This window comes from Rhinolophus ferrumequinum, chromosome 10, assembly GCF_004115265.2.
Source record: "Rhinolophus ferrumequinum isolate MPI-CBG mRhiFer1 chromosome 10, mRhiFer1_v1.p, whole genome shotgun sequence".
NCBI lineage: Eukaryota > Metazoa > Chordata > Mammalia > Chiroptera > Rhinolophidae > Rhinolophus > Rhinolophus ferrumequinum.
Window position 1 is genome coordinate 54431666 of NC_046293.1, and position 26375 is coordinate 54458040.

The window sequence follows — 26375 nt, forward strand, 5'->3', positions numbered from 1 at the left end:
AGTAAAGCCAGAGAAATACATTTATAGAAGCAGGGGTTTGGGTGCATAATTCTACATCACAAAAGCAAATATTAAGATTTAAAAAAACTTCTAGGGGATCATCTTATCTGCTATACCTCCTTCCTTCTCTTTGAGCCACGTTCTTGCTGAACATCATGTCTTTCAGGAAGCAGCAAAAACTGTATCTTGGTTAGAGATTATATTTTTACATTTTGAGATATGGGCTTATCAAACATTTACCATCTCACAAGAAGAAAGAGAGAAATCAGCATAAATGGTAGTCAGAAACAACTCAGTTTTCTAACAAGGAAAAAATTCTCTGTCTAAAACAGGTGACTGAAGTAGTCTGTGAAAAAGCTTTGAACTAGGACCAGAGCATCTGGATTCTAGTCCTGGCTCCTTGCTGTTGCTATGTTCTCAAATGTACATGTGGGGATTTGGATGCCTAGATATTATTGTTATCGAAGTCCGCTTTGAGCACTGATGTGGTGTGAGTTTTATAGTTTGCTTTCCTAAAAGTTTTAAAATGGAAGTTGCACATGATGCTTTGAATGTAATCTCAAATGGAGGCTGGAGCAGAGATTTGTTAAAGTGAGTTATTGGGAAACTGACTGGAGCACATCCATTGGAGGGTCTGAAACGAGCCTTCTCCTTTAGCAGTCTCCAGTGGTCCAGATAACTCTCAGGCTATTGGAGAATCACTTCATGAAATGTTTTATAATGGCAAGGGTTTACTAATTAAGCATCTGTAGATCAGTTGTGTTTATATTTTACAAAATAAATCCACACACACACACACACACACACACACACACACACATACACACACACACTTTCGCTGGTACTTTGCTTTCAATAATTTAAAAAAATCAGCCAACTTTTCCAAAATCTAAATTTTTATATATTTCAATGAAAAAGACTGTACATTAAGGTACATTATAAAAAGTGAAATGATACCCAAGCTAATTAAGAATGGGTAACTCTAATTAACACAACTCAAACTACAAATGTATACTTCTCTTCCTAATATATAATATTATACATAAAATATTATTTTATTATACATATAATATTATTACATAAAAGTATATTTTAATATAACACTACTGACAAATGTTAGTATATACAACATTACAAATATTAGTATAAATTAATATTTATTATCACTACTAAAAAACACTATGGTAACCAATATAGTCAACTACTAGAATACTGACATTCAGTACCGCATTAATGCTTGTGCTGTAGCTACACAATAATGCAGCTAAGCTCCTAAAGCCAACGATTATCATCACCACAATACAAACACACTACTATTGCACTTCTGGGTATGTACTCAATGGAAATGCCAAAATATGTTCACCAAAAGAAATAATAATATTCACAACATTCATAATAACCCACAATTGGAAGACCCAAATCTCTAATTATTTATACAATGGATAAATTTTATGATAAATATACAATTTAATGCTACACAACAATAAGAAAGTATGACCTATTGCTACTTGCCAAACATGGATGAACACCATAAACATAATGCTGAACCAAAGAAAGACACATAAAACAGTACATATTGTATGACTATTTACATAAAGTTAAAAAACTGCAAAAGTTGTCTATCACGTTATAGGTTAGGGTACTGGTTACCTTGGTAGCAGGGTAATGAATGGAGGGAGACAGAAAGGGACTTCTGGAATACTGGTAATTCTGCTGCAGGTTTTAGGTGTGTATTCTCTTTTGAGAAATTCCTTGAGCTATATATTTAATACTCGTTTAATTTTCAGTAAATATTTTATACTACAATATGGTTTATATTAGTGTTCCTTTAACAGCTTTGAGGTAGAATTGATATACAAAGAACTGCACGTAATGTGTAGAGTGTGATGAGTTTAGACATATGCAAACACCTGTGACATTGTGGCCAATCACGGTAACAGACATATCTATCTAACAGCTCCCAGAGTTTCCTTTACTTGAAGTAAGAACACTTAACACGAGCTCTACCCTCTTAACCAATTTTGAAGCACACAGTACCATACCGTTAGCTATAGGCACCATGCTGTACAGCCTGTATCTAGAACTTGCTTATCTAGCATGACTGCAACTTACACCTACTGAGTCGCACTACAATTCATATTAAAAAGAAAAATACTAGTGATATGCATGCTATACTTCAATCAAATTTATATTAAAAGATACCACTGATAAAATTCCTTGTTTATCCAAAGAAAAACTTGCTACTATTCATTCGATACAAGTTTTTGTTGGGTATTCACCCTATATTTCTCTTCTCTAGTTGTGTAGTTGCAGGCATGCCCATAGTTTGTATTTGAGAACCAGCCCAGGATGACCCTTGGGACAGTAGGCTTTTCTAGGTGTATGTGGGATCATCACAGAAGTGTAGACATGGGCCTGGATCTGTTGATGCCTTCTTACTAAGCATGTTGATTTGAAACTTCACTGTCATCACCTAACTCCCAGGCCTTTCATGAATTGTTGCTTACGACACAAAATCAATGACTAGGGACGGGATCCATAGCTGCTCCTCTCTCTCCATGTTTGCATTGAAATGTCCCTCAGTATCATTTCAAGTCTGAAGTACAAGAGCCAAGGTACTGCTCTCCTGTATACCCCATTGACAAAGAGTAGGGAGGAGGACTGCATTGTGAGAAGAAGCATGTGGCTAATTTTAGCTTCTTCAAACGATTTCCATAGATTTTGCTTGCAGAGATTTAAGTTGAAGTCCACACAGATGATTGTTGGGCTCCCAACGCAAACTCTGATGATTCATAAGCAACACATTCATGACCTAAAAAATCCCCCAAGAGCTTAAGAGGAGAAAGAAAAAGGAGAGATATAGTCTGTAAAGATGTACATGTTCTAAACCTGAAGCAGAATGGTGTGCCATTAGATTCAATTATACCGAGAGACACTGACACTAGATTACCCAGGAAGTTGGTAAATTTTCTTGGAAAGCTTGTCAGAAACCAAAACCTTCTTGCTATCGAGGGTGTTTGGCATTGTAAAGGAAATGGAAACTACATGGCCTTAAACAAAATTTGAAAAGGGCCTCCTAGGGCACCTGTAAACAGAGTAGACAGAAAATCAGTGAAAATGGGTTCCTGATCCATTTTCTTTCCTCTGTGGTCTTGGCAGACTAAGAATCAAAGAACATGGTAATTCAGAAGGTCATATTTAGAATGCAATTCCCCCTGTCTTCTTCATTGCCTATTATCAAGATCAAGTATTCTCTCACTATCATCAATCATCACATCCTTTAATTTTTCTGATTCTTCCCATATAATTAAAAATATCACATACTTACTGGGGAGGATTAGAAAATACAGAAAATTTGAAATATTTTATGAATTAGTCCCCTTCCAGAGACAAATATAAGCATGCTAATAGACTTTCTTATGGCCTTTTTGAAGTTCAAATATTGAAAAACTTTTTTATACACAGAAAAGTAAAGAAAATATGACAGATATTGTAGCACCTGCCACCCTATTTTCACACATGTAAACATTTTCTCATATTTGCTTCAGCTCTCTGTTAATTAAAAAAAATATTAAAGATATAACTAAAGTCTCCTTTTACTCCCATTTCTTCCTACTTTCTTCCTTTCTAGAGGGAACTACTATCCTGGAGTTGATGTGTTTCACTTCTGGACATACTTTTTGGATAAAGTGGTAGACAGAAAGATAGGTAGATAGATAAATGACAGATAGGTAGATAGATAGATAGATAGATAGATAGATAGATAGATAGATAGATAGATGCTAGATAAATAGATGGATAAACAGACTTATTCTAGGAAATTTTAAGGTACCATAAAGCCCCTCCTTTATAAACTTCACTACTCATATACTACTACAGAGCATAAAGCTTGTACATACTTGTACATATATTATATCATTTAAATCTCAAAAGAAACTTTATTATTTTAGTTCTCCACTGTATAGGTGAGGAGTCAGAGATAGAAAGCATTTCAGTTGTTTGCTTACACTTGTTTACACAGATAGTTAGCAAAAGAATTAAGTTCAGATCCTGGAGTATTTTCATTTACCAGGCTACCTTCTCAAGATGTTTTGTTTCAGGGTTTATCTTTGTAGAATATAGGTGAGGAAAGGTGATTTCTGGAGTTTACAATCTTGTATTTCTATGAATTCATTCTTTTCAACTAGCGTGTTTGAAGTCAAGGAGCATATTTTAAACTACCCTCTAGAGTCCAGACCAGGGGCGTCCAAACTTTTTCAACGGTTTTCACCAAGGGCCATATGCGGTAAAATACACCAACAGCCGGGCCACTCACTCGAGGTGAAGTACCTATTGCCTCACCTGGTTTATTTAAGTAAACTACATATATTTTTGGAATTTGCTGCGGGCCAATTAACAATGGATTGCTGACCGCAGTTGGCCCGTGGGCCGCAGTTTTGACACCCCTGGTCTAGACCATTCAGACAGTCAGTCAGTGCAGTCTGTAGCTATTGATGTGAATTGATAAGACTCAGGAGAAGTTAATGAGATGAAGACATTAATTGAGACAACTGGTTCTGTTGTACAAATCAGGTGAAGGATTTTAAATCCTAGGACAGTTCTCACACACCAAAACCTGCAGACATACCTATTCCCACATTCCTTTACTTCCCTATACTTTGATTAACCTTAATTGACTTTGAAGTCATTGAATTGTGAACCATTAGGATAATAAGGATAACATGTTTTATAAACAACAAAAACACAAAGTAAATCCTTCCTGGCATTACCTTCTGGGACATAGTTGAAATAAACAACCTTGGATTATTCAGTGCTACGTATTTCCTACCAAATAAGCAAGGATGGGTTTATGTTATATTAATGGATGAGTTTAGATTAAAGCCTACGTTAAGCTTAAAACATTCCTTTAGGGGAAATAAAGAGCAGACAGGAGTTATAAATTCTGAGAATTCATTATCACACAAATGATCAGACTTAAATAGGTCACAGAAGCTTTCCCCTCTGTGTCTGGGTAGACTGAGCCTAAAATGATACAGGCTGATGGGTTGTGGGGTCTCATATTTTAAAGTGTTTCTGAGGAAAGAAATACTACGTTTTGCATTGAAGTACCTGCTCCAATTCTTCACTGCTTTGAATGACTGAAAACCCCTTAGCCCCTCTTCCTGCGTTCTGCAGTAGAAATAAATAACAATAGTGATGTCTTACTCTGATCATAAGAACTAGGTTTCTAACTCCTCTTTTGCTACACAGCATTAGACTTCAGTCTGAAGGGAAAAGCGATGGCATAGGGATCTGGAACTAAGCCTAGCCATTTCACATAGCTACAGATTTCCATCATTCTTGGCTTTAGACTAGATGCAACATGTATTTCCAGACCTCCATTCTAATGTCGTCTCAGACCAGAGTTGTACTTGAGTCACAGCCCCAATGCTCACACTCACCTAAACCCTCACAGTCCACACCCCCACCACCAATTGTAACCTCACTTCTAATCATTAGGTCCAAATCAAACCCATTCCCTGTTAGCATGTCCAACCATCAACGACATTCAACCCCATTGCACCCCTAGCACTTACCCACAATCCTGCAGCCAGTCTTCAATCTTAGTGATTGGATTCCCTAGAAAAGTCAGGCATCAGATCAGTGTGAGAAGTGAAGGCAACCAGACTTCTTCCTTGTAACTCACCCCATTCTCAAGTTTATTCTTATATAAGCCACATCATGAATTCTTTTTTCCATAAAACTTTTCTTTAAGATATGAGAGGACTATACCCATGTATAAAAATGCTGGGTATTTCTTCTCTCTCTGCCTCCCTGCCCCTTCCTCCCAGGAACCTGGAAAGTGCCCAGGATATCAGGCCCACTGCTCTCTTCTTCCCCTAGGTTTAGGAATAGGGGTGGACCTTCCAAAAACAAAAAAACAAACAGACAAACAAACAACAACACACACAACAAAACAAAAAGCACAAACAAGATCTAAACATTTTTTTTACTCTCATGGCTATAGTCTCATTTGAACCTCAAAGAAGCTCTGAGAGGTGTGTAGAAAAGGTACTACCTACTACTATTTCAATGAAACAAATATGTCTTCGAGAAGTGAGTGACTTGCCAAAGGTCACACAGCTTGTTAGTGAGTTTTAGCCAGAGTCCTGGCATTCGAGTTGAGTGTTACTTTATTATAGACAAAATAAAACACCCTGTAACAGGCACATAGAATCCTGACCTTGAATCCTACAGACAGCTTCTCAGGATGATACAAAAATGTGCCTCTTTCTTTTTCCTAATCTCATGCCTGTCGCTTTCTCACATAATTCATGTCTTATATTACTTTACCCTCCTCCCCTTAAATTCACTGAAGCCAGTCAAAATGAGCCTCCCTGAGGGCCTAGCCGAAACAAGGGACCCACTGCCCACAGTCTGCAGACCTGAGCCTGATGCCGTGTTTTCCCTGCAAGACAACGTGGAAGTCTGATGTCGAACTGCCTCTTACCTTCCTGAAAAACGTCATCCAGGCTGGACGGCTCAGGATCTGGGACATCCTGCAGGGCAGCTGCAGCCTCCTCTTCCAAGACCTGGGTCTGCCAGTGGCGGCTCTGACGGAGCCAGGCCCGTCGCTTCTCCCAGGATGTGGGGCTCAGCACGGAGCCCTCCATGGCCTTGGTTCAGAATTCAGGGCCTCCTGCCACAGTGATGATGTCCTGAGAGTTGAAACACAGTGATACTCCCTCATCCTCCGTTTGGAAACCACCACGTCCTGGGTTGCCCCCCACCCCCTTCCTGGCTGTACAGAAGGGAGCATGAACCCTCTCTCCCCATTGGGGAGGTGGAAGGAGATTCTAGCCCTTCCTCCACCTTCCAAAAAAAGAAATGCCTGAAAACTCTAAATGCCAGGGCATGTCTTTCAAATCAGTAAGTCTAGAAACGTCAAACATCACATGATTTAAGGAACATTGAGAAAGCTCTTCTGACTTATAGAAAAGCTATTTCTCATGATAGCTGGAATATTGTATTGGAAAACCTTTTCTTTAATCTAAGGACTTTGTCAGAATCTTCCACTAAACTCAAAATATCTTTACATTAGCAATTTATAAAATTTACTTTATTTGATCCTTATAAAGATATATGAAGAACTTTCAGATCTCAAATGCTGAACAGTTTCTCTAAGTTCCCACCACCAGGATGTCATTCTAACTACAGTCATTTGGGATATGATTTGTTTTGTTTCCTGTTTTATATATTAGTGTTCTCATAGGACTTTTCTCAGGGGAAAAAAATCCCACAATAAAAGCAACAAGGAAAGCTTGCCTTGAGCAATTAGCAGTCACCACCTTCAGGATCATCACTTTCTACTTTGTCAGCTTGGGTTTACCCATAGCCATGAGTTAATTTTCTAGTTCATCAATGAATTTATATTTCATTTAGCACTGCCTAATCAACAGCTCTGTATTTTTCCAAAAGGTGAATTCTGATGGCACTAGTCACATATTCAAAGAGGAAGAAAAAGGGGAGGAATCATTCACTTGTCCAAGTACAGCTTGAAAAAACTGGAGGCTAGTGAACATTCATTAGTTTATATCTGTCCTCTTGCCTCTTTCCCACCTGCCACACTCACGACCCATGACAGTGAGTCAGTGGCAATGGGACACTTGCTCTCCGCTGCCCTGTCCCTCTATTCCCTGGAGGTGCCATAAGCGACTTCGTTGTCCAAGCCACACTTTAAACTCTTGGAGTAAGGGAAAATAAAAATAAGAAAACAAGAAGAGTACCAGTTTCTAAAGACTTCTGTTCCTCAAACTTTAGAAGCAAAATCATTAGTGAGGCATTCAACAATTTAGGCACTGAAGTAGCTACTTTTGAAAAGAACAACCTGAACACAAAACACATTCCTAAGGTAATAAAATTGTTTTGGATGCCTTGCTATAGATGAAACATAGCCAGAGAAAAACAATACACAATTACTGTTGCTTATTCTCAATGATTTTACTTCAGGTCCAGCCTAAGACACATTTTTCTCCAAGGAGAAAGAGCAGTTAGCACTATAAAACTTTGTTAACCTTGGGCACCTGGCCCTTTGTCCACTGCCTATGCTTTTCAGGAGAAATTAAATGATTGAATTAAGCTTCTGACATAGGGAAGCCACAAAGAAGGGTAGCAGAGATAACTTGTCATTTGGTAAGAGCTGTTTGAGATGATAAAAAGGGGATGAAACTGCCACTAGAAAGATTTTAGGAGAAGAGTTTAAAAAGCCTTGATCAGAGTTTATTTACCTAGCTCTGCATCTCTGAAATATTTAATTAGTTGGTGTCAGTGAGACGAGAGAAGAAAATGTCAAAGGCTGACGTGCCTATTATCTTCAACTCCCAGAGCAAAAGGACTTCACCTAAATCACAAAAACATGTCAGCTCACAAAAAGAACATTTTTGGTGATTAGGAGTATTTAAAAGTAAGGCAGGAAAGCAGGAAGGCAGGAGGGCCAGGGAGAAAGGAAGAGAGGAAAAGAGGGAGGGAGGGAGGAAGAGAGGGAGGAATATTTGACTCCCATACTTTATTCTGCCACTTGCTAATGGTATAACATTGGAAATGGTATAACAATCTCTGGTCTTAGTTTCTTAATGAGGACACTCTAGCCTAGTACAGTGCCAGATTCTCAATAATTGAGATGACCTTTTTACTTGGGTTTCAGCATCCTCTGTGATATGAATCTATTCTACATTCTTCCCACATCTTTGAACATATATTACATTCATATAGGCTAATTTTCCCTCTGCCCGCCCCCCAAATGTTTATCTTTCTCTTAACCCTAGGTTTTTCTCATGTTCTTTACCACCCCCCGCCCTCCACCCCCTCAGCCTTCTGCACACTTAACCTGCAAAGGTCAGCTCTTAACCGACTTTCTCCATGAAGCCAGGTCTGGCTTCTACAGCCTACAATAGTCACTTTTCACTGAGTTCCTTCCCTGCTTGATTTTCTTCTTCATTGTTCTTATCACTAATATACTTTATATTTTATTTGTTAATCTAATTTATTATTTACTTTTTTGATTAGAATATAAGCTCCATGAGGACAGAGATTTTTGTCTGGGTTGTTCACTGCTGTGTCCCTAATGTCTAAAACGAAACCTAACTCATCGTAGTTGCTTAATAAATACTTATTCTCTAAATGAATGAATATTTAGTAGGTGACTACTTCTCCTAGGAGCCTAGTGCCTTACAGAGTCATCATAGATCTATTTTGTGAGATTAGCTTCGACACTGTGACAATAAACTTATAATTACGTGTTTACTAAGCATGTAAAAATGTTTTCGTTTGGAAGTTGGAAAAAAGAGATGAATTTGAGAGTTATTCTATAAGTTGTTTCTTCTCTCGGTGTTTCTATAATTGTGAGCAGAAGTTATAGTTTCTTAATTATTTCTATTTGCTATTCTGTCCTGTGCACAGAAGTTTTACTTAATGTAAATACCTAAAAAAAAAAAAAGCCCATGAAAACAGAATCCTCAATGCTTAAGAGTTCCAAAAAAAGGCTTACAGATAGATGGTTATTATAGTAATGACAACAAGAAGGCTAGCCAAGTTAAGGACTCTGCCTACTGACAATGACAGCCATTTTCTAAGCAGTGTGGGTGAGAGTGGAATAATTTCTTCACTTGAAAAAAGCAACAATGGTCTCAAGTCTGAAATAAAAGAAGCAAGGCTATATCTAAGCTAATCTTCTCAATTGTGGCAAAGTGGACATGGAAACAAAGAACTGAATAAGTTAATTTTCCTCAATCTCTGCCACACTTGGGTTGTAGAGACCTGTTCACGGGATGTATAGCAATATTATGAGGCAGGGAGAAATAGAACCATCTGGTTAGTGGTAATAGGAGGAAGCTATGCTGCTGGGAGATAAGACACAGGGTATGCTTTGTGGAAATCTGGAGGAAGCAGCAAATGATTATCAGGCAAGCACATCAGCAGTGAGAGTGTTAGAAAGAATTGAAGGAGGGGTGCATACAGCTGTCAAGATGACACCCTTGAAGGCCTTGGGTCCCCGTGTAACAGAGAGAAGGGCATGGAGATATTTCCTCCAAACAAGTCATACAAAAACATACACCTATATATACAATGAGGTTTGGTGCAGTGAAGAGTACTGACTAGGAATCAGAAGACGGGCATTCTTCCAACCTTTGCGTCCAATTAATTGATTCCTGGCAAGTCAGTTAGGTTTTCTGTCTGGGCATTGGTTTATCTTCTAAAACATGAATTGGTGGGACTTGATGTTGTACAAATTTGCCACCAATACCAATGTTTATGAATTTCTTCTATTTGAGTATGAAATATTTGTAGGAATAATACCTACAAAAATGCATTTGTATTGTTTTCCCCATAAGGATTAAGAAACGGTCCAGTGGCCTCTGGAGTTACTTTCCATTTAGCAAACTCCCTTTCAAATTGATACTGACTTACGGGGTTCCTGGACTTCCAACTTTGACTGACCCCAGAAAATGGTGAGCCTGAGTGAAGGAGGCTAAGAAGGAGCCCAAATGAGTATGATTCAGTCAGGTGTGTCTCACTGACCTCCAGCACTTCTTGAACTTTTCTGCTTCTTTGCTTTAGCTTGTACAGTTTCATCCACCTTCCTCACTACCCAAACAAATTCTATCGAACCTTTGAAGGCCTACTCAAGTCATCTCCTTTCTGTTCCCTACCTCTAGCAACCAGCACACTTGCTTATAACATATTTAACAAAAGATAAGTGGCTCTCTTTGCTATCCACCAATCCTTGTAACCTGTACCCTAAATCCTGTCTCAGGGCATAGCACAGTATCTTGCAACAGAAGGGGCTCAGTAAATGCTGTATCTGTAGAGAAACAAGAATCACACTGGTGCTGAAAAATTATCCTTATCTACTATATATCATAGGACAGGTGCTCCTGACTTTCCACATGGTCTCAAATCCTAATATATAGGTATATTTTGTATACCTTGTAGTGAAGAGAAAAAGCATTGGGGCATAGTCATGCCAATCCTTTGTTGATATAATATAGGGGTTATGTAAGTCTAATTGAATTTATAAGCTTAAACTATCAAATTTTCCTATCTTCAGAAAATATTTCCTAGAGTTTTCCATTCTAAGTTTTCATTCCTTGGTCAAAAGTTCCTTCTGGAATCTGAGTACCACCTTTTTCAATGTGGTTTATATTATAATCTTATATTTAATCTATCTTCTATGAGGATGGAATTCTAAAGCCTGTGGATATCTTCTCTGACATTCCCACTAACTGCTTCCCCAACCCTCCCCCCAAAAAACAACAAAAAACTATCGCTACTTGTCTAAATCACCCCAAAGCCTTACTTTTTCCTTTTGCTATCATTTCCAGCCCTTTGTCCTTTCCTCTTCCTGACATTTCACTAGAGTTCCACTTCCCAAATATTTCTCCACAATCTGTCAAGTGTTCTGGAATGTGACTACAACCAAATAAAATAGGACAGAATTCTCTCTGTTCTGAGGATGTTATAGTTAAAAATAGAAATTGCAACAGATAGGATTGAAGCTAGACAAGAGAAATCACCTCTAGAGTTTTAATATTAGGGAGCTGTCAAGAGCTTTAAAATGAATATCGTTGGACAAAAATCATCAGCAGAAGCAGTAACTTTAGTAGCAGACCTTTATGGGTATGTTATTATCACTACACTGAGAACATCACATACTTCTAGTCCCTGTTTTCTAAGGAATGTAGTCAGAGCTTCACTATATATTAACATAAGCAAGTCAAAGCAATAGGTACTCACAATAACTCATAATACATCATAAGATGTATTGAGTACCTTATATGTATCCATAAAACCTTCCCGTGAACGACTTCACTTAATCTTGCCAATCACCTTTGAGCTAATTATTGTTATCTGAAGCTCAAAGAGATATGTGACTGGTCCAAGGTCATATATTTACGATCTTGCTGACATTTAAACTCAGGTTGGTTGGGCTTCAGTTGTACAGTCTTTCCACCAATAATAGAATAAGAAAACCCAAGATCACCATCCAGGTGTCAGCAGTAAATGTAATCTGGATAAAGGAAAGGAGAAACTATTTTAGTAAATTGTCCTTTTCATATGCTAATAAACTCTCCATTTTACAGTCTAGCGTAGAAGAAGCAGCATAAACCAAAAGTAATTTATACTTGGCTTTGTGACTAGCTTAGGGAAGGCAAGGTTGCTTTGTTTGGTTATTAGCATGGTTCTCCTTGACTCCAACTAGTGATTATGAAGCAGTGTTGCCTTCCTCAAGCTTACAGAGTGGGTTAGCAGCAAGGGCCCAACTAGGTTCCAGTTGAGAGGAGAAAGTCTACCCGGAACTTCACATTACCTTTCGATTGTTGTGGCATTCAGAATATTTACCAGCAGTGATGGGATGGCACAGACCAATCAGAGTTGATGCCAGTCACAGCCGCGTAGCTGTGTCCTACAATTCCATGACTAGCGTGGCACTGAGTCTTTGGTGCCAGTCTGGGGAATCTTAGGGGAGGGCTGTGATAACAGGGCTGGTCATAGACACTCAGAAGGCTTGGAGCAATAGGTATTTATCATAATTTGGTGTGGACATATTTTAACAACCAGTACGGGCCAACAAATTTGTACCTGCTAAATGTCAGCTCTGCTTACAGATATCTCACCATGGGAGTATTTTTAAGGGGCTCGGTAAGGGTGAGTAACTCTTGAAAAGGAAAACTGTAGAAAGAGCATGAAATAAGAGTAAGCCTTGTTTGGAATCACAGTTCTGTCTACTTACTGCATATGTGTCCTTGGTAAAATTACTTATCCCCTCTTAACCTAAGTTTCTTCATACATAAAACAGGTAACGTACCAAACTTGTTGGGTGACGTATAACCAGTTGATGTCTATTAAGTCCCTGATGTATAAAGGAGGTGCTTAGTAAATGACAGCTATTGTTATTAATCTTCCCCAAGTCTAAACCATTCACTAAAGTTGGATCATTTTCAGGAATAAGGAAAGAAGGAAGGCGTGAACAACAGGATACAGTAGTGTGTGTAAAATACAGATGGTGAGAGAGGGATGTTGCTGTAAAGCGCAGATGAAAAATAAGCAATAACTGGGTCCTTCACTGTTACTTAACGTCCAAAGGGATCAGATAGATCATCTAATCCTGGTCACTCATTCTGCAGTTGAGGAAACTGAAAGAGAAAGAAAAAGAGGTGAAGATGGAGAGAGAGAGAGACAGAGAGACAGAGAGAGAGAGAGAGAGAGAGAGAGAGAGAGAGAGAGAGGTTTACCCGAAATCACGTAGAACATCAATGGTTATAAATGTGACTCACACTCACAAGTTCTGAGTCCCAGGTGTGTGCTTTCTTCCTCTGTATCAGATAGCCTTTCTCCTGCCACTCTTGGTTTCTAAGACCCAGCCCCAGCCCCAGGTTTTTCTTTAGCGTTCTTGGCCTCCTCCCAGGAAAATCTATCAGACAGAGACCTCTCTTCTCTTCTGTCTGTATTGTTCCTACACCCCAAGCAGTGCCTGTGAATTGGGACTGAGAGTAAAAACAAGCGTGGGAGGAGAGAAAAAGGAAATGGACTTTCCATGATGGGGCCCATAAGACCTTCCACATCTTGTCCGAACTCACAACCAAGACACACATCACCACCATTGCAGAAGGCCATGGGAAACCCCAGGATAGCCAACATTTCTGTTTGTAGATGGGACAAACCCCACCTCAAGCCAGACTGACTGCCCCCCACCCCCATTCTACACACCCCAACTGCAACACCCTTTTTCATGGCTTCAGAGATAAGGAATATTTTCCTAACTTTGAATTTTCTTTTATGTCACTGCAGTTTGTAAGATCATCAGAACAAAAATTATCCTGAGTATAGTGTTTGAGCATTCTGAGACTTCTATGGTTTAAGGGAGCATTTCTATCTATTTCAGGGAAAAGGGGGGATGTTATTTGATCAATAATACCAAGAAAAATGCCAATTCATCAACATAATTCTTTCCCCTTCCTTTTTAATCCCCTCTCTCCCAAAATAAGTTTAGCTGAATAAATACTGAAAGAAGACCATCTAAGACCTCTTTTTCTCTCCTTTCGTTTCTTCCTTACTTTCACCTCCCTTATGTGGATGAATTTTATGCAAGGCTTGTAAACTACTACAGGAAACATTAAAGTTGTATATTTGGGAAAAAAAGTCATCCTATGCTCTCATTGTCAGGAGACACTACATTTTTTTCATCTGGATGGGCTCTAAAGACATCAAAAATAAGAAACATCAGTTCATCTGACTGGATTACAGATAGCTCAGCCGAAAAATGAGAGAGAATGTGCAGATTTCTTGATCATCAAGTTAGTTCGGTGAATTCATATCTTTAATGCTTTATTTCTATTTCCTTGGTAATAAAGATCTTTCTCTCCTGTACTCATTTTTATTCTTCTCTCTTTTTCTTTCACAATAACTGAAACTTCTCTTCTTCTCAAAATCTGTGTTCAAGCCTCTCTGCATTAGGCCTGGATGTAGGCAGGGCACAGAGTACAGGGGGTGCCAGAAGACTTACTTTGGTATTGTCCTTTAGGTGGAAAACAGCACAGTTGTCAGTCATCAAGTGGAAGTAAATATCTGATCTTCTTCCCTTACTGTAAACCAGCGTGGACCTTGTGAATCGTGATCTGAGCTGGGTCCACACTTCCTCTCAATTCTCTGTTAGAATATGAATCATAAACCTTGAACTAGAGATGACTGTGTTGGGTCTCTATGGCCACAACATAGTGCTTAGTCACAGGACTCCATCTAACGTTCAGAAGACCAAAGGAGTTATAAGAAAGTGTTCTTAGTAAGGTTGGAAAGAGTTGCTAAATTTCCCGGAGTGCACGTGGATAAGAAATCATTTGATAGATTTCTTTCTGCCCCCTTTGTTATAGATTCAGCTTATCTTTGATAATATGCAGAGACAGATAATAAATCCGGCTTACCCTCTTCTTAATAATAATTCATGTTAGAGGAAAATCACACCAGATCTTTAGCTCTGATCACTCAAGCCTAACAACTGTTAAATCTGAAGCTTGAACCCATGAGTTGAAAGCTTCCAACTTCCAACCTCCTATCCTTGGCACAGCCATGTATTGTCTAGAAAGTCCCCTGGCCTCTCTACTGGGCCATTTGTGGTAGATAGAGTCACTAGTACTTCTCTGGGTATCTTTTCCAAATCCTTGTGTTTTTATAAAGCCCCTTCTCTGGAGCTCTTTTATCTTGTTCTTGTTCTGCATTGGGGACCTACCTCTTTTCCACCACCCACTGGTGAGCTCAGTAGCACAGCAGGGGCCTGGGAAAACCCCAGTGTAGTAGATCTTTCCAGTCCTCTACCCTCCCTAAAACTCATGTAGTTGATGACATGCTCAGCCTGGCTACCACTGCGGCAAGGATGTTGGAGGAGCAAAGAATCCATCCCCCCATCCCCGAGGATTATGTAGGTCATTCAGTGGTCCACATATCCATCTCTGAGATGTACAGCCTGAAAACCAGCACTGACAGGTAGTAATCTGTCTTGAGCCTTCCAGTTAATTTGGCCTGAGGTTGTCCAATTGTGTAAGTTCTTCATATGTAATCCCAATATATCTTGCTGTAGTTTATCTCCTCAACGGTTTTGTTCTATGGCTTCTGAAAAAAGAGTTCATACCCACAAAAAGAAAAATTGATTTATGTGAGGTAGTTCCAGTAGTGAGAGTTATGGACACTAGAACGAGACCTGCAGTGACGCTACGAAACTTTTCTCCTGGAGAACCTTTCAAAGTTAGAATCAGATTGAATTTACAGCAAACGTCAGTACAGCAAGACAGAGAGGAGCTTCTCAAGTGAGAAAGGTAAACAATTTTAAATATTGATTCAGGTCCTCAAAGGAACCCATGTTTTGTGACCCCAGAAAGAGTATTTTTCTGGTAATACGAAGGAAATAAGACAGTAAAGGAACCTCCTTGTTCTGAGAGGCACAATGATGAATTTTTTAAAGTTGAAGTCAGGGGTGTGGGAGATTTTCTCCTGACTTTTCCCTTTTCTTCACAGCCTGATTTTTCTCTGATCTATTTCCTCCTCTCTCTCAACACTACCCTAAATCACTATTGCCTTAAAATCGAGGTGGGAGTTGTACTCACCAGTTTGCTGGTAGAGAGCTGAGTTTGAGGTAAAGCGGTTATCAAAGCTGGGCCAGGCCCTTCCCAGGTATCGGGACTGAAGTGAGGACAGTGAGAAAATGTCATATTGCATATTGTACCTTTCTCTCTATCCTCATTAAACTGCTGTTGCAAGCTTGAAAGGGGAAGCGGAAATGAGAAAACACATACACAAATGCATAGTCCCCGCCTCTTACCCCAGCCACATCCTTCACTTTAGCTCAGGAGGCTGAAGAACAAAGTGTCTGAAGTCACAGAGCTCACCACTAGTGAGCCCTTCCCGTCAGAGAGCTGCCTTGGTCTTTCCAAAACAACAGGAGATCTTTTCCTATTAAGGGAAAGGTGCAGCCCATTTAACGATGTGCGATGTACGTATAGGAAAGTCTTCCTTCCATATAACCAGGATCCCACTGCCGCAAATAAAGCTTTCTGTCCCCAGGAAGAGAGGTGTCTAAAACTGATGGTAAAGCTCTCTCTGGAAAATTAACTTACATTTATCTCAGAGAAGATGCTTACAGCCCTATCACACATTTCAGAGGGCTCTAAGCCAAAATGGATCTGTTTTCATAATTCTTTCACACTCTGGTAAATTCCCTAGCAGCTTGTTTTCAAATACTGCATACCATCGTAAGCCACTTTTATTCTGAGTTGAATTTTAGCACTTCATTTTTATGTTCAAACCACTTCAAAGGTTTCCTCTTTTTAAAAGCAAATGATTGTTTTCCCAAGGAATTTTTAAACCTGGATTTTTAAAAATCAATCACACTCTGGAGATGTCTCCAATTTATTGGCTTTCAGTTCCAAGAAGCCTTATTAAACCCCAAAAGGTTTCCCTAATCCTCACTTTCACCCTAACTAGCATTCAGAATGGTTGATCATCCCTCTCCCCACTTCTCCAATATCTGCTAATACTATTTCTTCTTTTTTAGATGTTGCACCATTCCAGCTATCTCCTATCTCTCTTTCCTTAATCTAGTCTGTGTCTTTTCCTGTATCATTTATTTAAAAATATTTATCACGATATTTTTTGTACAAGACACACCTCTAATATGCTAAATGTGACTGATTTTTATATGTTCATTCTTTTATTTATAGTTTTTTGACTATAACTACAGTTGGATCTCTTTTTACCATGTCTCCAAATTCCATTTCCAATTGCGAACAGGACAACTTCATTAGATAGCCATAGTATAGTTACAGTATGGTGGAAAGAAACCTAAATAAAATTCTTGCTCAGCAAATTAAGTTCTCCAAACATTGTTTTCTTTAAGGATAAGATGAGTAAACTCATAATTCTCTCTTTAATACACACACAAACACAAATATAGCACATTCATTTACATGTAGAGATGAAAATGTCCAACATATTTCCAAGTATGTAGTATATATATGTGTATATATGTATATATGCACATATGTTTTATATATATGTGTGTATATATATATATATATATATATTTTTTTTTTTGGAGAACTACCTCAAAGTCAATAAGTAAAAAACCAAACCTAGCTCTCCATGGGTCTCTTTATTGCTGTTCTTTTCTGTACAAATTAACTGCAAAAACTAAACTAATGGAACACTTAAAATTATTTTTAACCCTAAGTTTCTGAAATTCAGTACTTTCCTTAACAGCTCTTTTCAATGTGTTGGGGATAGGGAGAGCACCACCTCTAGAGGGCGTTTGTACACATGTGAGGACATTTTCATTTTTAGAGCAAGAGAAAGCTGCTGCTGCTACTTAGTGCCTGAGGACCAGAGAAGCTGAATGTCTTTGAAGGCACATGCCTGTTCAGCATAAGGAATGATTGTCTCAGCCAAAATATCAGCATATTAATGAACACTGGTAGGTTCATTGTTAGGAGAGTAGGTAGGCTTCAGAGTCAGGCTCTGGCACTAGGTGGCTTTTTAGTCCTGGACACATTAATGAACATATCCAGGCCTCAACTTCGTTATCTGCAAAATGGAAATAATCTACCTAAAGGAGGGGTTGAAAGCTATAGAATAAAGGAATGTAGAGTTTTTAGTCCAGGGTATAACTCATGAAAAATGCTCAACACATTATAGCCATTTTTTAAAGGCTCTTTAATACAATGCTTTCAATTGTTTTCCAGCACGCTATACATATCTGTAGCTATCAAAATGACCTTATTCATTAAAGATGTCATTTCACAAGAAAATTTCTAGAGATTTTTTGGTTAATTTTAAAAAGTGCTATTTTGATTTATTTTTCAAAAAAAATGTTTTCTTCTTTATAAGCAGTTGCTGAAAGTCAAAGGTGAACGCTACATGATTCCTAGGAGAAGGAAGTCCAGGGTTATTTGTCTATGTTTGCCTTTTTCCTCAACTTTAGAGTTTCTCTCATTCATTCATTCTCTCTCTCTCTCTCTCTCTCTCTCTCTCTCTCTCTCTCTCTCAGCCCCTCCCCCCCCCCATACTTCTTCCATCCTTTGAAAACATTAAGTGTCTCTATATCATTGACATTGTTTGGTTCTCTGATCATATATTTCACATGCATCCTGAAAACATCCAACTGCCCTTTTTGTACAAATGCAGTTCAGGATTTCAGAAGGTTTTTATGAGATTTTGTTCATTTTTACCCCCTGGTTAAAAGTTAAAACGCTTATACTAAATGAGATGATGAGTTAGATCTCTACTGCCTATATGATTCAACAATTTAGTGCCTCATCACATGGCCAGTTTGTCATTCGAGGGTGCTCTCCCTCAGGCTTTATGGAATTTAGTAAAACACTGACTTGAGAGTGAAAGAGCTTTAACACTTACTATATGATAGCTACTTAATTTTACTCAGTATCAGTTTCCTTGTCTGACAAATAGAGAAATATTTTCTGAGATTCTCTTGCCTCTAGAAATCTATAACATGTACACACACTATTTTTCTCTTCTCTCATGTGACTGGTTTATTATGGAAAATGAAAATATTAAGTGACAGATCTTTGGTAAGCAATCATTATAAAGGTAACAGTGAATGCATTAGAAAAAACTCCTGTCCACTGCAAAGCCAAGCAAAAATTGCTTTTGAATGATATTGTCCCTCAGACATGGAACATGATAACACTGGTAAGAACATTTTCTGAACATGGGTGTGTCCATCAAACAGATGAACTGGAATTGGGCATAAGTTCTAAAGCTGCAGACGTGAGAGCTCAGCTGGCAGGTTGCCCAGCCAGACCTGGGGCAGAGCCAGGACAGCTACCCAGAGCGGCTGTCCCACGACACAGAAGCTGCTGCTCACAGCCTGTGCTCTGGGCCCAGCAGCTGGGCCCCTAGGCTCAGGCCCAGGTGCACGTGATCTTCTTCCATTTCAGTTCTCAGCTTTCTCCTCTCACAGACCCTGGGGTTTGCAAACACCCAGTTTTCACTGAGCCTGTTCCTTCAAATTCTTGATGGGAAAGTTTGAGTGAGTTTCTTTCGTGTACCAAAGGCTCAAAAGTGGGGAGAGAGAATGGATAGAATCCTAGCGGAAAATTTGGTGGTGGTTTAAATGATCAAAGGTTTTCTGAACTTTCTCCAGACAGAAAAGGGGCCCGCAATGGCGTGTATTGTTCTCTCCACATCTATGTTCTGAAAATAGAAGATTCCAAGAAGTGGGATTTGCTAACTTTTCTAACCCATTCTCCTGATTCACTCAACTTAATTGTAGGGAAGTTCTTTCTTCTGTTTTGCTACGTCTTCCCTATGTGTAAGTCCAGCAGAACTGAAGAGCAGTCTGTCACAGGCCTCTGTAGAGGGTACTCCTTTAGAGGTCTGAAATTATAATGCTATTCAGGTTGTATTTTATTGGGTATGTTCTAAGTGCCAGAAATAAGGTAGACCCAGGGGATAGACAGAAAAATGCTATCCCTTAGAGGGCTCACTCTTTCGTGTGACTAAATAGTTTGGGGAAATACATAGTTAGAAAAAAGACAAACCTGATTCTTTAAGGCACAACTTCTTGAAGCTTTTAATTAGCTGCTATGAGTTGTGACTCTTTTAGGAGAGAATTTGTATTTCCTAAATTTATTTATTTATGTATGTATGTATGTATGTATGTATGTATGTATGTATTTATGTATGTATGTATGTATGTATTTTGAGGGGCTTCCCAAAGAAATTTGTTTGGGGAAAGTTGTCCTCTGCTACAGCCGCTTCAGTTCTGTCTTCTTAAGATTAAGTAATGATGTTTATGTCTTTCATCATACTCAGATGGTTTGAACACAGGATTGTTTGACTGCCTAGTGAGCCTGCGTCGTATCTTCTGTCAAGCCTGTTTAATTTAGAAGCACAGGACCTCTCTGGGGCCTCAAGTGTGATTCACACAGTTAGTGCTCAGTGTTTTATATGACCATCAAGGAGGACAGAGCTGGGGCTCATGGGATGTGCGTATAAGTACGATGGAAGAGAAGAGATCTGGGGATTTAGTAGGATGGGAATCAGCGGCCTTTTGGGGCTGGGACGACATAATGAACTTGATGTAGGACAACCTCATGGACTTGAGGAACAAGAAATGTGGAATACTTCTGAGCTTAGTCTCCTTATCTCTAAGAAAAGAGGCTTCACGTAGGGTTCCTCTTTATACCAGGTACCTGGTACAAAGTAAACTCTCATAGCAATGGTATTAGGTTGGTGCGAAAGTAATTGTGGTTTAAAAGGTTACAAACAATTGCAAAAAGCTCAATTACTTTTGCACCAATCTAATATGATTGGTGGTGGGAAAAAAAGAGGGAGATGACAGAAAAGCAATAAACATTTTGGGATGAAAGAGAATTTAAAGTGGGTTGAATCTTGGAGAAATTATGGAGCAAGTGCCAGAGGGTTACTGATCTCATGGATTTTGGGAACATTCAAAATTGGAGTCTTGAGGTCCGGCACTCTAAAGCTTTAAAAAGGATAGGCATTAAAAGTTACAACAGCAGGTAAAATTTTAAGGTTGCTGTACATTTGGGATAAGGGGAAAATGTAGGGTGAGTGTGGGGTTAGGGCTTAGAGGCAGAACATGAGACCTTGGGTTACAGTGAGAAAGGGGCAGGAGGCAACAGATTGGAGGAAGGGGTCGTTCTTTTCTAAGCCTACTGCCTTCTCTCTTCTCTACAAAAGGGAAGCCCTGAAGCTCTGAGGCCATTTCACCAAAGTTAGACTGCATCCCCCAGCCACAGTGGACTAGAGATCCTGGTGGACAGAGTGGACACAGGGGTGGGAGAGGGTGTGGGCCAGAACCCAGTGATGGACTTGAGAACAACAAACCAGGATTTCTGGAAAGACGTTAAAATGTCTCACCAGTGTTGTGTCAGTTGATCAGAGGAAGTGGGATAACTGTCACCTTCTGATCAGAGAGAGCGCTGCAAGAGGGGGAAATGGTATATGTGTCAACCCCAGCGTTTGCTATGCACAGGAATCCCAGCTCCAAGGAGAGTTCTCTTTGTTAGGTTTAGAGGAAAAGAAGGAGGACGAGGTAGAGGAGAAGAAAAAAAGAGAGACTGAACTAAAGAGAAGCACAGAGAGAGAAGCTGAAAGGAAGTGATTCACACACAAGAGAAAGTGAAACTGAAGCGTAACCACCCAAACTGTGAAAGGCAAATCGGGCTACCTCAGGGGAGAAAGCATCTCATCTTTTGCAGGCACCTGCCCTGCCATGACCATCCTCCCCCTTCTTCACCGAGGGAACACCTCCCTCCTCTGGAGTCCCCTCCTGGCCTTACCTACTTGGACTAGCAGCTTGTCAGGCCTACCTTAGAAAAGTAAGAAAGTAAGAGTAAATGAGAGGGTGGATATGAATGAGATCTCTGTGTTCTACAATTATATACTATCATTTTTGTTATACTCATGATGAACTTTTCCCCTCAACTTCCTTCAGTAAAGGAGCGAGGAGTCAAAAAACCTTTAGGCCTTGCCCCATGTCTTCCCTGGATTTCAGGTTCCTTACCTATAAAATGATGAAATGAAAATAAATGGGGCCGGCCCGGTGGCTAGGGCAGTTGGAGCTCCGTGCTCCTAACTCCAAAGGCTGCCAGTTCGATTCCCACATGGGCCAGTGGGCTCTCAACCACAACGTTGCCAGTTCAATTTCTCAAGTCCCGCAAGGGATGGTGGGCTGAGCCCCTGCAACTGACGGAGGCTACTGGACCTGGAGCTGAGCTGTGCCCTTCACAGCTAGGATTGAAGGGACAACAACTTGACTTGGAAAGGGGTGCTGGAGGTACACACTGTTCCCCAATAAAGTCCTGTTCCCCTTCCCCAATAAAATCTTTAAAAAAAAAAGAAAGAAAATAAATGATCTTTAAAGTTCTTTCAGTATAGTATTTTTTGTTTCTGATAATACTAGCTACCATTTATTGAGTAAATACCCTGTAAAACCAATTAATCTATCTTCACTCTAGTCCTCAAAACAATCTGTGAAGTGAATATTAATATCGTAACCCATAGATGAATGAGACTTTGAGCAGAATCTCTGTGTGCTTCCTGACTTTTCCCATTCTGCAAATCTCTACGCTCACAGATGCTCTTCAAACGAATGTACTCCTAAAAGCCACCAGGTGGCAGGCTACGCCCATTGTCTGAATTCTGCTTGTTCTCAGGTGGACTCAGAATACTGCACAGTTCAAAAGGTTGACGTAACCCAAACTGATGAGTTAACCCAGGAGATTGGACGCATTTATGGGATAAGTAGGTAAATGAGAGTTTCTTCCTTAGATTGAATAATTTTTATTAAGGATATCCAGGGTTGAATAGGATTTCAAAAGGTTAAGGAGTGAAAAGGAAACTGTCCTCGCAGGGGAGACCTGAGTGAGCACAAATACTGAGGTGGAAAATAGAGGGTATTTTGAATGTGTGGGAAAAATCAAGTAGCTTAATGTGGCTATAAATGTGAGTTCTGTAATAAAGAATGAGTAGAACATAAGATTGTTAACACAGTTTGACGTTAAATCTAAGAGATTCTTGAATGTCATATTTCAGGGTTTGAACTTTGTTTTATTTTGTAAATTCTTCTTTTGAAATAATTCCAAATTTATGGAAGAATTGTAAGAAGCATCAAGAGAACTCTGGTCCACCTGTGTGAGGACAGAGCTAGGAGTGCAGTTTCCAGGCTCTTGGCCTCAAGTGGAAAAGTGCTGGCTCAGGTAGTAAATGGCCATCAGCTGTGGCTAGTTGGCCGTCAGCTGTAACCAGTGAGCCATTGGCCACTAATATAACTGCCGTGGCTACGCTAGCAAAAATGAGAGGCCAGCAAGAAGATGGTGGCTGGCAAGTGCGGAGTGTGGATTGTGGATCGTGTGGCTCCTGCTTCCTGTGTCTCCAACCCAGCCGCCAGCAAGAGTATAGTGGTGTGACTCCCCTACCTATGGCTCTGTGGGTGTTCCTTTTTGGCCTCACCATGTCCTGCGTTCTTATGCGGGGAGCGGGACCAGAGACCCCGCATGACACCCTGCATGACAAATGGTGCAGCCGAGCAGGGTCTCCCGCATGACAACCTGTCACTCTGATTTACAATTGTTAATATGTTGCTTTCTCACACTGTCTTTTTTCTGAACCTTTGGGACCAGTTTGCAGATCTTATGCCCCTTTACTTAAAAACAAGGACAAATGATTTTTCACACAGTACAATTATCAAAATAGGCAAATTTAACGTTGCTGCAATATTATCTCATCTATAGACCTTATTCAAATTTCATTGTTTTCCCCACAACGTGCAGGATGACACACTGCACATAGATTTCATGTCTCTTGCCTGCTTTAACCTGGAACTGTTTCTCAGCTTGCCGCTGTCTCTCGTGACGCTGACGTTTCTGAAGAGCATAGTCCTTCTGTTCTGTAGCACGTCCCTCAGTTTGGTTTGTTTGCAGTTCCGTGTGGTTAAGTTTGGGTTAGGCCATGCGTCCTTCTCAGTGCATCACACCAAGGAGGACACGGTGTCAGTTTTCCCATTATTGGTAACACAGTCGTCTTCTCCTTCTGTTCTGTGTTGTTTCTTACTGTTATCACTTTCCTTTTTAATTAACAAGTGCTTTTTAAATATTTTGAAAGTATGTACATATTCCACTCCACATCACATTTTTAATTTCCCCTGACTAGTTTTAGTATTTCATTTTCTTAATGGTGGAGAGTAAAAAAGATATCAAAACTATATTGAGTAGGGTAGGGTATATTCAGAGACATGTTTAGAAATATCACTCTGGACAGTGTGTGTGTGTGTATGTGTGTGTGTGTGTCTTCTGCCTGGAATTCTGGCACTGGAGTCCTAACTTGCTTTGGGAAATCTTTTACCCTTCAGTCTAGCACATAACAATCTTGGTGGATTGGAGCGCAAAAAAGACACCCTTTTGCAAGGCCAATGCAACCTGGTCTCAGCGCACGCACCCTGATTGTATTTGCCCCCTTGGGCAGGCACCCAAGGGCAAGGCACAATCAGTGCCATCCCAAACACAAGGACCTACAGTTCTGGATTGGATTTGGGGAACATTAGAATTTGGGAGGGAACAAACATGTATTAAGGTCTCACTACCTACCTACCTACCTCTCTTCTTGGTGTTCTTCGTCTCACTGAAATCTCACAGCAACCCTTCAAGGCAGGCATTAGTTCTTCCAATGTACAGATGAGGAAAATGAGATCCAGCAGTCTCAGTAGGAGGCCAAGGTTTCATCCCTGATCTGTCTGTTTCTGAAACCTGTATCATATCTGCTGCTTTATAATTTCAAATTCATTGCGGTGACAATACTCAGAGAAATCCTTGTCATTACCTCAGTAACTGATATAATCAGATTCTTAATATACATTTTCCTCTCATTCTCATGACAACTTTGTTGGAAATATAAAGCAGATATCATTTGTCTCGTTTTATAGATGAAGATGTTGCCCAGACAACTAGTGGCAAAACCAAGCTTTTGGACTTTCCATCAGAAGCTCTTTCTTTTTTTTTTAAGATTTTATTGGGGAAGGGGAACAGGACTTTATTGGGGAACAGTGTGTACTTCCAGGCCTGTTTTCCAAGTCAAGTTGTTGTCCTTTCAATCTTAGTTGTGGAGGGCGCAGCTCAGCTCCAGGTCCAGTTGCCGTTGCCAGCTGCAGGGGGCGCAGCCCACCATCCCTTGCGGGAGTTGAACCGGCAACCTTGTGGTTGAGAGGATGCGCTCCAACCAACTGAGCCATCCGGGAGCTCAGCGGCAGCTCAGCTCAAGGTGCCAGTGTTCAATCGCGGGACTCGAGGAATTGAACTGGCAACCTTGTGGTTGAGAGCCTACTGGCCCATGTGGGAATTGAACCGGCAGCCTTTGGAGTTAGGAGCATGGAGCTCTAACCGCCTGAGCCACCGGGCCGGCCCAGAAGCTCTTTCTAATTAGAGCATGTGTGCGCCTCTAAGGAGATAGGGGAGGATTTTGGAGAGTGAAGGAGAAGCCGTAAGGAATAAGGATCGAGGAGGTAGAGGGGGAGAGAGGGCGCCTGTGAAATCAAGGCGCTTCTTCTGGGTCCCTGGACATGGCTGTGGAGCCGCCCAGTGGTGCCCACAGGCTTCAGAATGCAGGGCACATCTCTCCCCTTTTTTGGTCCTTTTGCCAGGGACTCTAGAGAAGACCCACTCATGGGTGCAACGCAGATGCTGAGCAGCTGAGCAAGCAGGCGGAGAGGCCATCTCCTCCAGCCAACTTGGTTTTCCAGAGGCTTTGTGAGCATAGCCTTCAGCTCTTCCTCCTTTGGGAGGAGAAAGCTGGCTTCCCTCCCCTCTTGTTCCCAGTGGCTCTCAAGACCCCAGAAGGAGGTCTTTGCTTGGGCAAAGAGGGCTGAAGGAGTAACAAAACATCAAAGTACAAAAGAAAAGGAAGAACCAGGCTTCTTCTCTGTGTCTTTCTTGTAAGACAAGAGGCCCCTAAGATAGGAAGAGAGCAATTTTGTAGGCCCTTGCAGGGAGGGCGAAAGTTAAAAGCCACAGGGAAAGTTGACTCTGAGAGTAAAGAAAAAGATCCCCAATTAATAGCTACATGTCTTCCCGCTCCCCAAAATAACAGGCTGAAATGTGAGGGGGACTGGTTTAGGCTCGAAATAAAGATTTCTGTGTATCTTTGAAGTCTTATGTCACTCATGGGGTGGATAAACCTCACAGATCCATCTTGGACAGAGGGAAGGGATACCCAAAGGGGCAGCGTGTTTCACAGGGAGACAGTGATTAAGAGATGGGCTGTTGGGATTTTAATCTCTGCTCTGTCGTTAAACAGTTATTTGAGTTTGGACAAGC

The 26375-nt window shown here is 40.3% G+C and overlaps 1 protein-coding gene across 1 annotated transcript in view; it reads right to left on the reverse strand.

The window, feature by feature from the left end:
- The window catches only part of TESPA1 (thymocyte expressed, positive selection associated 1), a 33523-nt gene extending 17242 nt beyond the window's left edge, over positions 1-16281 (reverse strand). The window contains 3 exon segments of the mRNA XM_033118636.1: positions 5577-5619; positions 6491-6698; positions 16134-16281. Of these exon segments, the coding sequence (XP_032974527.1) occupies positions 5577-5619; positions 6491-6653 (206 nt within the window). The 5' untranslated portion in view covers positions 6654-6698; positions 16134-16281.
- Positions 16282-26375: the final 10094 nt, after the last annotated feature.